Source organism: Centrocercus urophasianus, unplaced genomic scaffold, assembly GCF_019232065.1.
Source record: "Centrocercus urophasianus isolate 14NV4802_14NV808 unplaced genomic scaffold, USGS_Curo_1.0 seq_16, whole genome shotgun sequence".
NCBI classification, from domain to species: domain Eukaryota; kingdom Metazoa; phylum Chordata; class Aves; order Galliformes; family Phasianidae; genus Centrocercus; species Centrocercus urophasianus.
This window is the reverse complement of record NW_024884711.1, coordinates 2,365,598-2,381,570: the sequence shown is the minus strand read 5'-3', so window position 1 is coordinate 2,381,570 and position 15,973 is coordinate 2,365,598. Positions and strand designations below refer to the sequence as shown.

At 40.5% G+C, this 15,973-nt stretch overlaps 1 protein-coding gene across 1 annotated transcript in view; it reads left to right on the top strand.

The window, feature by feature from the left end:
* Window positions 1–15,973, top strand: part of AOAH (acyloxyacyl hydrolase) — a 66,522-nt gene that overhangs the window by 25,087 nt on the left and 25,462 nt on the right. Inside the window, exons 7-14 of the mRNA XM_042817411.1 lie at window positions 1,379–1,449; window positions 2,592–2,652; window positions 3,147–3,217; window positions 3,481–3,529; window positions 3,951–3,999; window positions 4,271–4,365; window positions 11,161–11,252; window positions 12,876–12,958. Of these exons, the coding sequence (XP_042673345.1) occupies window positions 1,379–1,449; window positions 2,592–2,652; window positions 3,147–3,217; window positions 3,481–3,529; window positions 3,951–3,999; window positions 4,271–4,365; window positions 11,161–11,252; window positions 12,876–12,958 (571 nt within the window). The remainder of the gene's footprint in view (window positions 1–1,378; window positions 1,450–2,591; window positions 2,653–3,146; window positions 3,218–3,480; window positions 3,530–3,950; window positions 4,000–4,270; window positions 4,366–11,160; window positions 11,253–12,875; window positions 12,959–15,973) is intronic.

Here is a 15,973-nt window from a genome sequence, read left to right as displayed (position 1 = left end):
TCATGAATCTCCAACCCCCTGCCACATGCAGGGCCATCGGCTTCCCCACTTAATATGCAACCAGGCTGCCCAGGGCCCCATCCAACCTGGCCTTGAACACCTCCAGGGATGGGGCATCTACAGCTTCTCGGGGCAGCTGTTCCAGCACCTCACCACTCTCATAGTAAAGAACTTCCTCCTAACATCCAACCTAAATCTTCCCTCCCTCAACTTAAAACCATTTCCCCTCATTCTGGGAGTTCTCCATCACTCAGAGCTTTGCAATCTATGGTTGCTGCCCCTTGTGGTGATTAATAGCTATTTCTTGTCCTCTCCCAAGGTGTACACAGTACTTACCTTCTGTTTTATGTTAGGTTGGGGGCTGTAATCTCATTAGTGAGAGGCTATCTTTTCTTCTATGTAAGTAAAGCGTGTAACATGAGGGAGTTGGTCCAAGGACAGAGGAGCTATAGCAATATAAATAATTACTCTCCTTTGCATGAAGTAATGAGTATGTCCATCTGCTCAGCTGTTTCAGATTTATATGGCTGAATATGGCCTTAGTGAATACAATTAATTAGACTGTGCATCAACTAGCCCTCCATATTTATTGGCCACCTGAATACTCCTGGTGTTTAAAGACTGCCTGAACTTATTGTTAAACCACACTCACAGTGCATTTGTGGGTTTCAGCTGCAGTGCACCAGTGTTTTCTAACCTGAGCATTAAGTAAGAAGGGTTCTTTTACTTTCTGAATCTTCCTGGTTACCTGGGACCTCCACTGGGTTGGCCTGTAGTCTACTAATGCTGGAAGAGTTCATCCTGCAGTTGCTGGGCTAGCCAGATCAAAACTACTTATAAGATCCTAGGTTAAAAAAAATCTCATTAAAAATCAAAGGCATTCTATGCACGTGCTGGATCCCCCCTATTTCTGCTCTCTTTGGCTCTTGACTTTTGGCTTATCCAAAGCTCCCCACCAAGTGTGCGGAAGTCAGCTTTTTAGCCTGCAATGCGCATTGCTTTCACTAGTTCTGTGCTAAGTACAAGATACTGTCGTGTTTATTCAAGATGAGAATAGGTGATCTTACAAAGAGTGAAAAAAAAATAACTTTGGTGCATGACGAGAGGCAGTTTGATGAGAGCTTCTTCCTTCCTTTCAATTTTACAGCTCTCTGAAAGTAAATGTACTTAGTTTAGAAAATGTTCAGTTGTAATCCCCAAGTTGACTGCTGCGTCAGGTCTAAATCCTCAAATCCTCTGGCATGTGGCATCTTTAATGGAGTTGTTGGTGTTTTCAGATGCTGGTGGGCAGAAAATACATGGTTTAGCTCTGGGCTTGACTGACACAGTGTCTCTATGAACTAATGTATTCATCTTTTTTTATTTTCTTGCCCTCCAGAAAAGGACCGTGGGGTTCCCAAATGTATGTGCGTTTCCTCTTCTGGCTGACCTGTGTGAGAGGATTAAATAGTATGTATAAAGTTTTCAGCCCTTCACCAGAAACAGAGTGTGGTACATCTGTTTCTTTCAAAGGAGAAAAATAATCCTCACCTTTTAACAAACCTCCCTGTACTTCACTGCTGTTTCTTTCCTTCCTAAAACCACTGCCCAGGCAGTGCGCGTGGAAGCTGCATAGAGTTTTCAGGTGGGTGAGATTGCTCGGAGGGATGCCTGTGCTTTTTGCAGTACTTAAAATATCTGTGTGCGTTCAGCAGGTCCAAGAGGACAAACGTGCTCTGTCACAGAACGGAGCTCTCTGCTACACAGTGGTATGGCACCTCAGGAGGTGCTGGCTTTTTCCTGAGATTTCTGGAGTCCCAGAGATATCTCCATTGTGTTGCTCAGTGCCAAAACCCATATTCTGCCAGGCTTCAGGCAAACTAGGGATATGTGAAGAATAGGAATGAAGCAGTGCTTGCAAGTGTAGGAAACTCGCTAAGTATTTAAGAAAACTGGGTGGTTAATGGACAGGAAGAACAGCTTAACGTCATTGCTAACTTTGAGGCAGAGCCTTGAAAGGCTGAGGATATTAGACAGGTCATTTCTTCAGAAGCTGACTTTTACCCAATAGAATAAGCATGTGTTTGTGTATCTACAACTTGGTATGGAAACTGCAAGTCTCTAGGCTAAATGTAACAGAAGATGTGGTGTAAAGTCTTCTGGGATGCTCATGAGAATGAGTATATGCCATTTGTTTCTGAGAGAGGAAGAAGGTTTCCACCAGCTAAGGCTCCCTTCTGCAGCCCTTCTGCAGGTAGAATATTGCTGCCACTATTTCCTATCTGGCAGATTTATAAGATGTGCCACGCTGAGTGTGGTGTTCACTTCCAAAAGTGATAGTTCTACCACTGATGTGGTGCCCCAGTTTGTGCTGGAGGCTGAGGGTTTGCTATTGCAGCCTCAAGCTAGTCCCTCAGTCAGCAGATATTGAAGGATGTCAGAATTTGCTCCTGTGGGCAGAGTCACTTTGAAATACAAGCAGAGAACTAAAATTGAGCACGGATCTGCAAACAGCATGCCAGCTGTTTTCTGTTCTGAACGCTACACTTCTCCTTCTGAATAGGTTTCCTTTCTTATGTTAACGCTGCATTTGTTGTTTTTGTTTTTCATAGTGTCCTAGGAAGTAAACTGCCTTTTGAAGATTTTGATGGAGATAAATTTAGTACTTTCCCAGTAAGCAAAACCTTTCCTTCAGTACAATAATCCCTTAATACTGAGAACGTCAGTGGGTTTCGTCACGCTTTCTGCAGAGCCTTATTAATTCATGTGAGAATGGTATAGAAGGGAAGTAGAAAAAAAGTTTGTTGTAAAAGACTTGTTTGCTTCTGGATGAAATCACAGTCATTCATTTATGCCAGCTGGGCAGACGTATACGTGGAGCTGTGCTCCCAGCAGAAGCAAATTGCTCTGCTGCTAAGTGGTCTGTTTACTGAATTTAGAAGAGGTAAAGTACCAACACGTTAAGAAAAAAAAAAAATGCCCAGCTTATTTCCTCACCAAAGTGTGCAAGGTGTCATTTATTAAAGCTCAGTAAAAGCCGCCCCGAAATGCAACTCATTTACTGGGCTTTGTTCCTGCACTTGGTGTTAGATTCTCATTTTAGATATTTTAAATGAAAAGCACCAGAGTAACGAGTGTTCTATCTGCGTGTTCCTCCTGCCTTGCAGACGCTGAGAGGCTATCACTGGCGCGGCAGAGACTGTGATGACAAAAACACCACCGTGTACCCTGGCAGACGGTAAAGCTTTTAATTATTTCAGATAATTTAGTTGCTTGTAACAATTGTGGCTCTGTAAAGGACAAGCTCCATATTTGTTTTTAGGCAATCTGTGAGAGGGCACCGCGTTTCTCATTGCCTTTGAGTGAGGTGCCCTTCCGCGCAGGAAGGAAATTCTAATTATTTTACATTCTTCGTGGAAAATAGCACAAAGCTTCTGATTTCCTCCCCTTCTTTCCCTTATTTTCTGTAACATTGTGTAACCCTTTCTAATTCTGTTTCAGTCCTGATAACTGGGATGCGAAAAGCGACTCTAACTGCAATGGCATTTGGGTAAGTAAATGAAGTTACATCTTAGAATTCCCTCCTGATTGCTTTTTCTTTTTTTTTCTCCTCCTTTTGAAATAGTCCATAAATGTTGGGGTGTTACTATTCTGGTTTATTAACTGGTTTGGATTACTCCATTTCTTTACTTCCTCAAATAAAATTGCATCTATTAAAGAACAAGGGAACACAGAGGAAGCAGTTATGAGAGTTTGTTTATTGATGCTTATGATTATTTAAATTATAGCTATTATAATTAATTGAAATGTACGTAAACTTATTAGAATGATTTAGTGGAAGGTGTCATTATTACCATGCGGTGCTTCCGACAGGCAAACATTCAAGACCTAAATTCTAAGCTTCCATTTTGTGTTACCATTTTTCGAGCACTGGATAGAGACGTTCATCTGCCCTTTCCCTCCTTCAACAGGGCTTGGATCCAAAAGATGGAATTCCCTACGAGGAAAAATTCTGCAAAGGTGAGGCTTTAAAGCCAGTACAAGGAACAATGTCTATTTTGTGTTCATTTTGTATTTTAGTGTTTTTTTCTGATCTTTGTCAATGTAGGGGGATGACAGTTCTCCCCTATCCTCACGAGCAAGGCAAGATGGTGCATGTTCTTTTTCCTTTTTTGCAATCATGTAGATGTTGCTCTGCAAGCCTTGCTCTCCATGCTCTGCCTTCTTACTCTATTAGGAGGGCTTTACGTGTTGGGAGCATTTCATGCCATTAACCAAGTGTGTTAATTAGGTGCGGACTCTCAGGGGGTGGTGCTGCTGGGAGACTCGGCTGGCGCGCATTTCCACATCCCACCTGAGTGGATGACTGTCACGCAGATGTCCGCGGTGAGAAACTGCACCTGGCCTGCCAAAATCACTGCTTGCTTTCCCCCTGCTTTTGTAATGTGTCCTGGATTGTTTTCCCTCATCTGTGGCATATGTGTAATAGGACAGGGGGCTCCAGTGCACAGATTCTGTAGCTTGTTGCACAAATACATCCGCAGGCATGTAAGGATCACCAGGGGTTTGCAGTGGACTTGTCCTAAAGGGAACAGTTTATGTAATGAGTGCAGAGCATCACTAGCACACTTTAGGCAGCACTTCTATTTTTTTTTTTAACAGAAATATAATTCACATAGCTCTGAATTACACCGAGATTCAGCTCTTGCAGGTCACTAATTTGAATGAGACAACAGGAGAAAAGATCATCTAAGCAAGCAGTAAATAGAATGGGGGGGATAAATTTGCAGGCATGCTCCTGTCCTTCGTTGCTGTGTGCTTCCACAAGCTGATGCAGCTCCCTGGCCTGTGTCACGTCCTCTGCACATCTCCTCCATCCCTGCAGATCTCCCACTACTCCTCCACTGACCTCTGTGCAATATGAAAAATTTCTGGAGAACCACCTTTGTCCTAAAACTTCTGCAGTTATTGTGCTTTTGTAGATCCGTTGGTCTGAGAGTTCCATGCATTTTTCCCTCGTCTGCTCCCAGAGCTGAGCTGATTTAAATGTTGCCAATTAGCTGTTGTTTTTCTTTGTTAAACGTTTATGAGCAATTATTAGATGAATGACACTGATGACAAAGTTGATGATGAGCATAATAAATTAGCACTAATGGTAATTGAGATTATCTTGTCTAATAAAGATGGTAATAACACTGATGGTGATGATGATTCTGGCAGTAACGCTGGTGGCAGAGCTATGCAGGCAAGAACAGTTTTAGACTACGTCAGCATTTTATTGTTACTGACATGAGGGTTTAGAAAGTGTTTCTCTGCTAGCTAGATGGCATGCTGAGGCAGAAATATCAAGGCCTGGTGCTGGAGTGCAGATGATGTTCAGGTTGCCTGTTGTTACTGTCTGGTGCCTGTGGAACAACTTGCGTGGTCCTCTCTATGTAAAGCAGAGAATCAATGTTCTCAGAACTGAACTCCAGCTCCATGATGTGCTGGAAAGAGCAAGGGCTGGTTGGAAAGGGAGAAATGGTTCTTCTCCCATAGAGTCACTCATTGCCTCAAGTTGTATCAGGGGAGACTTAGGCTGCAGATCAGGAAGAATTTATTCATGGAAGGGAGTGGTCAGGCACTGGAATGGGCTGTCCAGAGAGGTGGTGAAATCCCCATCCCTGGAGGTGTTTATGAGACATGTGGATGTGGTGCTTAGGGACGTGGCTTAGTGGTGGAATTGGCTGTGTTTTGAGATGGTTGGACCTGGTGATCTCATGGGTCTTTTCCAACATAAATGATTCCATTATTCTAAGTCAGAGCATGAGCCCTGCACTGGGAGAACAAGGACGAAGACATACTCACTCTGGCCTTTCATAGTCATTCCATTCACCCGCGGTTTAGGAAATAAAAGGAATCAAGGGATTGCTGGAACTGGAGAAGCTAAATACAACTGTATTCAAGCATTTCTACTGAACGTTTGTTTTACGACAAAATTACAACAGATATATTGATGCAGAGATAGAGTTCAGTGCTGTGAACTAACAAGTCTTTAAACACTAGCAGTGCTAAAATGTTTAATTAGCAGCTACCCCTAACTAAGGAAAGTGTCACCTGTGAATGAAATTACTAGTAAAAAAACACTTGGAGCTAATTCAGAAGTTGATGCTGCTTATCCCTCTTTGATGCTGCCTATTCCTCTTTCTTGCCCTTCTGCATCTTTGTCTGTATGTAGAAAGCCTGTAGCAGCAACTTGTCTTGCTTCGGAGTCAAGAAAGTGCAATGTGTTTCTTGAGAAATAGTGTTACATCCTGTTGGTAAATGTCCTTCCTATGTAGGTCTAATTACAAAGTGAAAAACAGTCGTTTTGAGCTTTTAAAAGTTCTGGATGTTTCTGCAAAGGGAGAGAAGAATAAAAGCATGTGTAGTTGCATGCTACCTGAGAACTTTGCAGAGAGATACCTGACCAAGAAATATCCCTCCCTTCCTCTCATCTTCCTTTCCTCGTCTCTCTCTCCCTCTTTCAAATGCAAAAATGAAAAGGTTAAAACAGTAGGCCATGTTTCTCCATTCCTGTAAAAGCCAAAAAATAGCAGTGTGCTCTGGGGCTGGTCACAATATGCCTTTCATGGCCAGCAGGCACTTTCTTTATGCTCTCTTCCTTGTGAAGAATTTCTGAGCACACCTAGGGCTGGTTCTGTGACTAGAGAGGGTGCAGAGGGTCTAAATCCTGCTCTCACAGAACCATCCATAATTTTGGGACCACAGCAAGAAGAACCTGACATCTGGGCTCTGCAAGGAGGGGACAGCGCATTGACTTTGTCTACCTGCTGCCAATCTTAAGGCATTTCACTCAGATTCTGACAAAATTTCTTTGATAGGACATGTTGGAAAATTAGTTGATAAAATGGTTTCTTTTGTAGTCAATAGTAGAGGGAGTTCAAAGCTTTAATTTCCATTTCAATGGTGATTCAGTCTTCTACATAGAATTCCAAGTAGGGCTTTTCCCCCCCAAGAGTTTTACTACTTTCCAAGGAAAATGTTATGTGCCTCTTAACTCAAATTCACAAAATTCAGTTTTTTATTACCTTACCAATTTTCTGTATTTTACATATTTATTTTATATGCTTTATATATTTAATGTATTTTGTATTTATCCTTACATGTGTTCACATACGCATATGCAAGGGTAAAGTAAAATTTACACTTTAACAACTCTGTGGGCCCTCTTGTTAATCAGCACCACATCAGCAGCAGCTGTTAATTCCTCCTTTAGAGCTAATTATGTGGGGAAATAATTTTAGAGGAGAGGTGCTGAGAATTCGGTTAAGAGGCTCGGCAGCACTGGTGCTTTGTCTGATTATGCTACCATGCAAAGGAGCAGCCAAGTTGAGTGAGGAAAGAATGAGAATATTAAAGAGAAATTTCTACACTGAGGTGGGCTCGGAACATCATTTGGATCATTGGATGATCAGCAGAGGGTGGCCAGAAGATGAGCACCTGGTTTGGGCTGAACAATTTGGAATTCAGATCCTTGCTCTATCTTCTCAAAGACTGCTGCTGGGTAGCAGCTGTATGAGAAGATGTTATATATTGGGCTTTGTATTTCTCCTTCTAGCTGAGAAGTTATAGTCATGTTTTGTGGATGTTCCTCCCACTAAATTCATTGTGGAAGGTGTCCATTGAAAGCTTCTGCTCAGATAAGCACATTATTTCTAATCCCTAAGCACCCCAAGTGGAAGAATTACAGGAAAGGAGTTATTCAACTGTACAAAGGATTATTTTGGCTTCCTTCTTGTCAACCGGTCTTAGGTCTGCCAGCCCTTTCTCCTTTCTTCAGCAAGAACTGAGCTGAACGTTCATTCCTTTGACATTGAAATTCTGACACTAAAAATCAAGTGTAATGCAGCAGGCCTGCTTTTTATGAGGTTTAACAAAGCAGAAGAAATACTGTTGGTTTTGTCTGAGGTGGATGTTTTTTCGTGGAATTTTAATGTTCAAAACACTGGTGTGTCTAGCCATGGATATTGCACTCCTGCTGCTCTGTCCATCTGCTTGTAATCGACTTCCAAATAGCTACTAAATGCAGCATTTTTCTGTTGTATGTCTGGGATAGGAGCTCACTTTTAAATCTCATTTCAGAAAACATTTTATCTGGAGATAAAAGCAGTGTATTTATAAAGGAGCTGGAGTTATCCTCTCTAGGAAGATGAATTTAAAAGCTCTTGAATCTCTATTTCATGCTAAATAAAGACAAAAATAAATCCCTCATCCATCCATCTGTAATTCAGTAAATATCTATTTGCCCACAAACGCAATATCTTTGCATATCTCGTTTGAATAACAAGTTACTGCTGTATATTTCCAATGAAAATATAAAAAGCAACATTTCTTTACATTTGAGTTCAGGAACATTTACCCTCTCACTTCTTTTTTTTTTTTTTTTTTTTTTTTCAGCCCCAATAGAAATAACAGCAATTTGATCTGTGAAAATCTTATTCAAAACATGTTCTAGCTTCTCTGTAAATCTGGTGAGTTGCAGCCAAGTTTGTCCCAGCTAGCATTATAATTCCATGCTGTATTTTGCAGAAATAAGGTGATAATGTTTCTAATTTCACATTTATAGCCCTTGTAACTTTGCATGCCACTCATGATTTATGAAAAGATGGGATGTTTCCTCCTCAGGAGCTCTAAGCTTATTTTCATAATAAGAACATTGTCTCAGGTATGTAATGCTGTCAAGAGGAACTTAACACTGCTAAAATGACTATAAAAACAAATACCTGATTTTCCTTCAGATAAAGGGGTACTTCAGCGCTTTCACAACTTCTGCATCTAAATAGCTCTGTTATCATTAAGTTTCTGGTGCCCTTTTGTGGTCTGATTTTGAAAATATCTTGCCTTAGAAACACTGAGCATTCTTCCATTTAATCTGATTTTGTCCAGCATGGCTCGGTGTGTCTTTAGCATCAGCCTTGGCTTTGCAGTGCAAGAGGAAGAGGAGGGTTTGGGCAGGTATGCTTCAAGCTGGGACACATCTAAGAGGTACAAAGGTTCCTTTGAATCAAGACCCATCTAGGGCATTTGAGACTATAATACAGCATTTGAAGCTAGCATGGAATAACTTTCTAATCATTCTCTGCTAAAATCTGGCACATAGGCTGAAGCATGGTTTCTCAGCCAGAATAGGCTGAGAGAATGGTATTTAAACAGGGCTTTAAACACAGTTTTAAGCTAAAAGTCAATGTAGATCCAACTCTACTGTGGGCCACATTTGCATCTGAGGCTAAGCAAAAGGCAGTCTGTTAGGCTGTGCTTTCCAAATTACAGCTCTGCAAGTTCAAGGTCTAGCATTCATCTGAAATTAACTGCTCATCTCCACCTTTCAGTCCTGAAATATCTTCAAGAGTCTGACTTAAATACTTTGCTGGAGCGATGTCAATGCCAAACCTATCTACAGTTTTCAAATGCAGCTATTAATTCTGGGCTCAAATGTTCCTTTCCAGAGCAATTTGCAACTTAATTAGATTCTGGCTAATTCATATTTAAGCTAAGATTGCAGGGGAAAAACATTTAAAAATTATTATGGGCTCTGTCCAATGAAAACATAATTCTGAAGTGATAGTATGAAAAAATGGTAGACAGAAAAATACAGAAAAATGTCTTGGTTATAGAAAAATACATTTGGACTCTATACGGTGTATGATGTGTTTGATACAAAATCATATCTCTAGCTTGTCCTATGTTAAGTTACTTCTTTCAATATTTCTGTTGTCTTCACAGCCAATCTAAGGGAGATAAGTGCAGCAAATGACTGAGTTGAGCTTAGCCCCTTGATCAAGTGTCTGCTTGCAAATAAAGCTATCACTTTTTAGGGTGAGAGGTTCAGAAGTTCCTTCCAGTCTTTAAAATATGCACGCATGCATATATGCAGCTACAGGCAAGAACACACGTGTGTGTGTGTATGTGTATATATATATATATATATATATATATATATATCAGAGAAAAGCCACTGAAAGCTGTTAAGCCAGACCCATTTTCACCTTGGTAACTAATGCAGAGCCTCCATAAGTAGGTCAGATAGGCTGTTACATGCTTTATGCTGGCATCTGCCATGCATTAGGCTGCACTGAGCTCAGCTTCAGGATTTCATTCCCCCTTGCCCCCCTTTCTTGCCTCTCCTCCTCTTTTCCTCCCAGCCTCTTACATATAAAGCCCATAATCATATACTCAAGTAAAGCTCCTATTCACTTAAATGATGATTTTGTGGGAATAAGGACTTCTTGAGACACCGAGAATAGCTTTCAGTTAACTCTGACCCTGTTGGAGAATGAATTTCTGCCTGCTTGCTGTTGATAGCTGTGATGGTTTAAGGAAACCCCTACAACTGATTTAAAAGAAAATGAAGCTAATAAATTACATAGGTAAAACCAGCCTGTAAGTTCTCTTATTTTATGTTTCGACCTTCTTTGGTTATTGCTATTTTTGTCAACAGTTTTTTCAGTTTGAGCACATTGAATTTATACATTTGTCTTTGTGAGCCCAGCCCAGTCTGGGATAAGCTGCAAATTTACTCCATATTCTCGTCCTTCTGCAGTAGCATAGTTTCTGGAGGCCATTTTTCTCTTTCATCACTTTTTGCACTGTCACAAATCGAAAGGTAGACAAACAGGGTACTTCATTTTGAGTGTGTGACCACACAGAGGCAGACATTTTAAAAATAAATAAGCTGAGGACAAAGACCAGCATTTGCATTGTAGAGGTTTTTAGGGACTGGATACTCACAGCTCGTGCTGCTGGAGATTGCAAGGGAGCTTGGAGTAAGTTCAGCATCATCCTTGCCTTCCCATCCATCTGCCAGAGAGACTGTGGACAAAGCACTGCCATCTCTTCCTTTGTCCAGGTGTACTCACCTTTGGAAAGGCAGCAAACAGCTGTTATCTTGGTTGTGTCCATCTGCAACATGTGATGCAACTCAAGAAGAGCTTTGGAATCCTCTAGAATCAAAGAGTTGGTAGATGCAACTCAGATATTTCTGAATGCCCCTGGTTCTGCTTCTCCCTTCTCTACCTCTTGGTATGTCCATTGTGCAAGAGGCAGCTTCTTAAATAATTACCACTATAACCATCATTGTAATTGCTGGGTTTTTTTGTCTGTAAAGGTGAAATTAAGTTGATTTAAAAATTTCTTTTTCAGAAATCGTTTGCTAATCTCCCCATGGCTTTCACCGATGAGCTTGACTGGCCCCAGTTCTCAGAGATCACTGGGTTCCTAAACTCCACCATTGGGTAAGCTAATGGACAGGGAGGAGAAGCCATAGTGAGCCTCGAAAGCAATGAAAAAGCAGTGCTTGGAAGAAAAGACAAAAAATGCTGGACAGATGGGTTTCTAAAATCAAGGTCACCCTCTGATCTGGCAACGTGTTAAAAACCTTAAGTAAATGTACACTTCTCAGTCATCTAGCCCAGTCTTCCTGAAATTCTGTGTGCTTTTAGAGCTGATCAAATTATAGCTTGGGAGGAAAAAAATAAAAGGAAGACGTTACAAAATGAAATCTTGCTTTTTTGAATCTTCCAAAGCAGTGAGAAGAAAAAAAATAGATAAGAATAACAAAGATCAGCGTTTTCCTTTCTTTTTGCACCCTTTTCTCCTGTTTTGTTTTTGTTCTTGAAACAGTAGAATAAGTGATAACCTGTGGTTATTTTGATGGTATTTCTTTTTCTGCAGGTGGGGCAGTCTTTTTTCCGTGTGCTATTTTTTTTTTTTCCTCCATCTAGTGGAAAGTAGCAAAAGAATAGTTTGGAAAATTATATGACTTCATTTGCTTTGTTGAATTTCTTCTTTTGAATGGGGAAGACTGCTGGGATAGATGGAGAAAAGAAATCTAAGTCTCAGAAGGGACCAGCAGGCAATGTGCTTTGGGAGAGCACTGCTTGCAGAAAGGCTTCTATTCTTTCTAGGCCTGCAGAAATAGAGTCACAAACAAATATGGCCTAGGCCCAACCTTCCCACCCCCAATCAGTGAGGATGTACATCACTGATGAGCTGAGGAGTGTCTGCTATAGCCAAGCAGTTTTGTTTGCTTCCCCTCATCCCCCCACTGCTATGCTGAAAGGCAGAGATCTCCTGCATTCCTTGTGCAGCCAATTGCATGGTTAATGGTTGGTGTTATCAAGTGTGTCTATGTAGGTAGTTACTTTTTATTGCTGATTTCAACACTTACTGTTGTTTTATGTTCTTCTGCATTCACCTCAATTGACTGTTCTTGAGCCATGATATTGCAATTACCTGAAAGCTTCAGTATCTAAGTTCAAATACAAGATCAACATCCCCAGTAACAATGACCAGGTAACTGTGACTCAGAGCATGACATTCTCATCAGCTTCTGCTGGCTTTGTTATCCTTTTCATTGCATTTTCATTTTTCTCAACAGTGCAGGAGAAAACTGATCAAAATCAAGGCAGAAGTGGTTTTCAGATCAATCCACCTAAGATTTATGTCACTGGGAATGAATGCCCTGCCAATTTTTTTTCCTTTTTTTTCACTGTTCCACAGCTGACTATTGAAAAGCCAATTAGTGAGCAATCAACAGGATTGGTTTGATAAATAACGTATAACAAATAGGTTCTTAAGGACCTTGTCTGAATGATCAGGATAAAAGAATCCAAAATGAACATTCCAAATAAACTCACCATCCATTTATAGCTTCCCAGAGAATATTCAGTCTTCCATTTTAGGCCACGTTCTTCAGAATGATAGAATTTTATGACCGCAAAAAAGAGAATTGACTTATATTTTCTGCTGGTGAACGGAGTTGTTGAGGGTCAAGAACATACTTCTTTTTATAGCATTTGATGTTTTCATTCACATCATACGAGCCTAGCAGCTCACATATTCTTAATTTATTTCAGAGGCTGGACAGACTCTCTGTATCTACGTTTACGCAGGAGAAATCGCTGCAATCACCGAGACCTACAGAACATTTCCCAGAATGGTACGTTAAGATTTTTTAACCTTTAAAAAGAAATCCTATTAGTATGGTGCTTGAGGTGACTTTCATAAGCATCTTTCGGAAACTAAGAGAAAACCCTTCCTAATCACCTACTTGTTTTGTGGAAAAATAGAGACCAGCACTTATTTAACTCAGCATCTATCCTTGATCACTTCTATCTGCACTTTTATGAACCACTTTGCTGATATTTTTTCTTTGTGTGTCCAGTTGAGTTACACTCATTTGACAGCTTTGTTGTTTTTTTTTTTAACTCGTGGGGCTGTTAGTAAAGCTTCCAGTATTAGAGATGTATCTTCTACCCAGCTGTCTATTTCCATTAGAAGTTTAAGGAACGTGTAGTTTCAGAGTGCCCTTTAAGGATGTAAATAAAGCCTACTAAACTGTGTATTAAATGACCATTTTTATACTATTAACAGTACTTTGAGGTCAAGTTGCATGCTTTAATAGTAAAGGACAATGAGAAGAGTATTAATGCTATTTCATATGCAAAGACATGCAGTGATTTACAAGCCATCTCAGACTATTGCAGAGCTGGGAATTAAACTCATCTACTTCAACACCTGCATGGTACTGTAGCTCCTAGGCTGTTCTTACCTAATGTAGCAGTTAAATTCTGTAGGCAGCAATGATTTTTTCCTATATCCCTGCTTGAAATATGTTTTGAGTAAATCATTATTCTGTAAGCATTGTTACATGGAGAAATTTGTTGTTATTTTGCTTCTAAGGACCTGAAGGAGTCAAAATATCCTCCTAGTTTTGTTGCTTGTAAACAGTGTCTCAAGGGTGAAGTGTTGACTGCAGCTTAGGTAGAGAAAGAAAGTGTATGGACACTGGAAGCAAGGTCAGGCAATGTGGCAGTACTACAAAGATGCTGCTTGCTATTGCAGGGGAAAGCAAATGCAGTCAAAACTCAATTAGAGTTGAGGCTGGCCAGTAATGTGAGGGACAACAAAAAGGACTTGTTAAAACATGGTAACAGAGAAAAAAAGGAGCAAAGATAACATTATTCTGTTACTTGATGAGGATGGTCACCTCGCAAATAGGGATGCAGGCAAAGCACAGATGTATAATTCTTCATCTTCCACACTGATGGTGGGATCATGACTGTGGTAACTATAAACTTGCATCCAACCCTGAAATTATTTTAGACTTGTTGCTGCATCTGGATGGGTCCTGGATTCATCTCAGCATGCTCAAAGAGCTGGCTGATGTCACTGTGAGACCTCTCTCAAGTATTTTTCAATAGTCTTGGGAACCTGGAAAAGTCTCAGTTGACTGGAAGCTGATAAACATCCCAATTTTCAAAAGGGACAAGAAAAGGAGGTCCTGATAATTACAGGCCTGTCCGTTTCACTTCAGTGCCTGCTAGAATTGTAGCAATTATTATTCTGAGAGTTACTGAAAAACACCTCGTTGACATCGTTGGTCACAGCCAACATGGGTTCATGATGGGAAAGTCCTGTTTAATGAAGTGAATCTCCTTTCATGACAAGGTTACCCATCTATTTGACCAAGGGAAGCCAGTAGATGTAATCTTTTGGATTTCAGTTAAGCTTTTTGAAAATGCTTCTCACAATATCTTTCCAGACAAAATGTCCAGTGAAGAGTAGGCTAAGCATAATGCAGTGGGTGAACAAGTGGGTGAACAGATCAGGCTCAAAGGGTCGTAGTGAAGTTACATCAGGCTGGTGGCAAGGCTCTAGTGAGATTTCTCAGGGCTCCATTTTAGTGTTTTAATCTGGATGCAGTGCTCAAATGCACATTATTTAAGTTTACAGGTGATTCTGATTTGGGAGGAGCTGTCGACTCCTTCAAGGGAACAGCTTGATGTTAAAACACCTTAGTAGAGATTAAAAGGGATTACAGTTCTGGCTTTGAATCCTCTAAGGTATGAACACCAGAAAGAGGGAAGAATGGTTCAAACTAAAGGACACTTCTGGTACAAGTGGGTTTTTCATTAGTTATACCATTGTTTGTGGTGGGATCTTTAAAAAAGGTCAGTACCTAAGAGCGAAAACCTTAAATAGGCCTCAAAACAGAACAGTGAGGGTGAAAGGAAACTATGAATTGCTTCAAAATGGAGTTTGATTACGTCTGTTATGATCAAATTATATTATGTTTGTGCTTTCTTGAAGGGACACAGCAATCTGCCTTTGAAATTAAGCTTTATTATGTTTTCTATTTTGCATTGGGCTAAATGATGTTCCCAGCAGTACGTTTAAAAGATACTTGATTATTCTGTTATTATCGCATTCTGTTTGCATTGTGTTCAATTAGTTTTAATGCTTCAGAAATCTGGCTGCAGAAATGAGGGAAAAATTGTTCTCCTGGGGTGGATAATTTAGTTTAAGGGATATTTCCTCTCACTGACCTGAGTCCTGATGGCCATACATGAGGAGCATCACTGTCCCTAATGCTACCTAGAAACTTGCTAAATGCCCCCAGCCCCAACAGCCAGTTGTCTCATTGGGTGGAATAAGTTCCTCAACAGGCAGCATGAGACAAGGCTTCCCTTCAAAATTCAGATGGGCTTTTCCCTTGGAGAAGTTCCCCTTGGATGCCAGCACCTTTGTCACTGGCAATGCCTCTGTATGCTTTCCTACCATTTGATGCATGTGGGATGTTTCAGAGACTTTAGGTCTTTTTGGCAGTGATTTTGGTGTCATGGTTGCCTACAGGTACTCCTGACCTACTCACCTGGCATTTGTAGTTGGTGGCATTCATGGTCACTGTCCCTCAGATAACTTCATTGGCGAGGGAATAAAAAAAGGCCAAATTAGAGGAGGCCAACCATTCTCATTTATTAACTTCAGTTAACCTCAGTGTCTGATAACGTATCACCTTGTTTTCCTCTGTTTAAGTTAATAGATGTGCCTTCCTTTTTTCTATCTTCCCAATTACCTCACAAACTTAAAAAAAAAATAAAAATTAAAAAAGAGAGATCTCATTGTATGCACCATTCCTTTTTATACTTCTCTCTCTCATACTTACACTGCA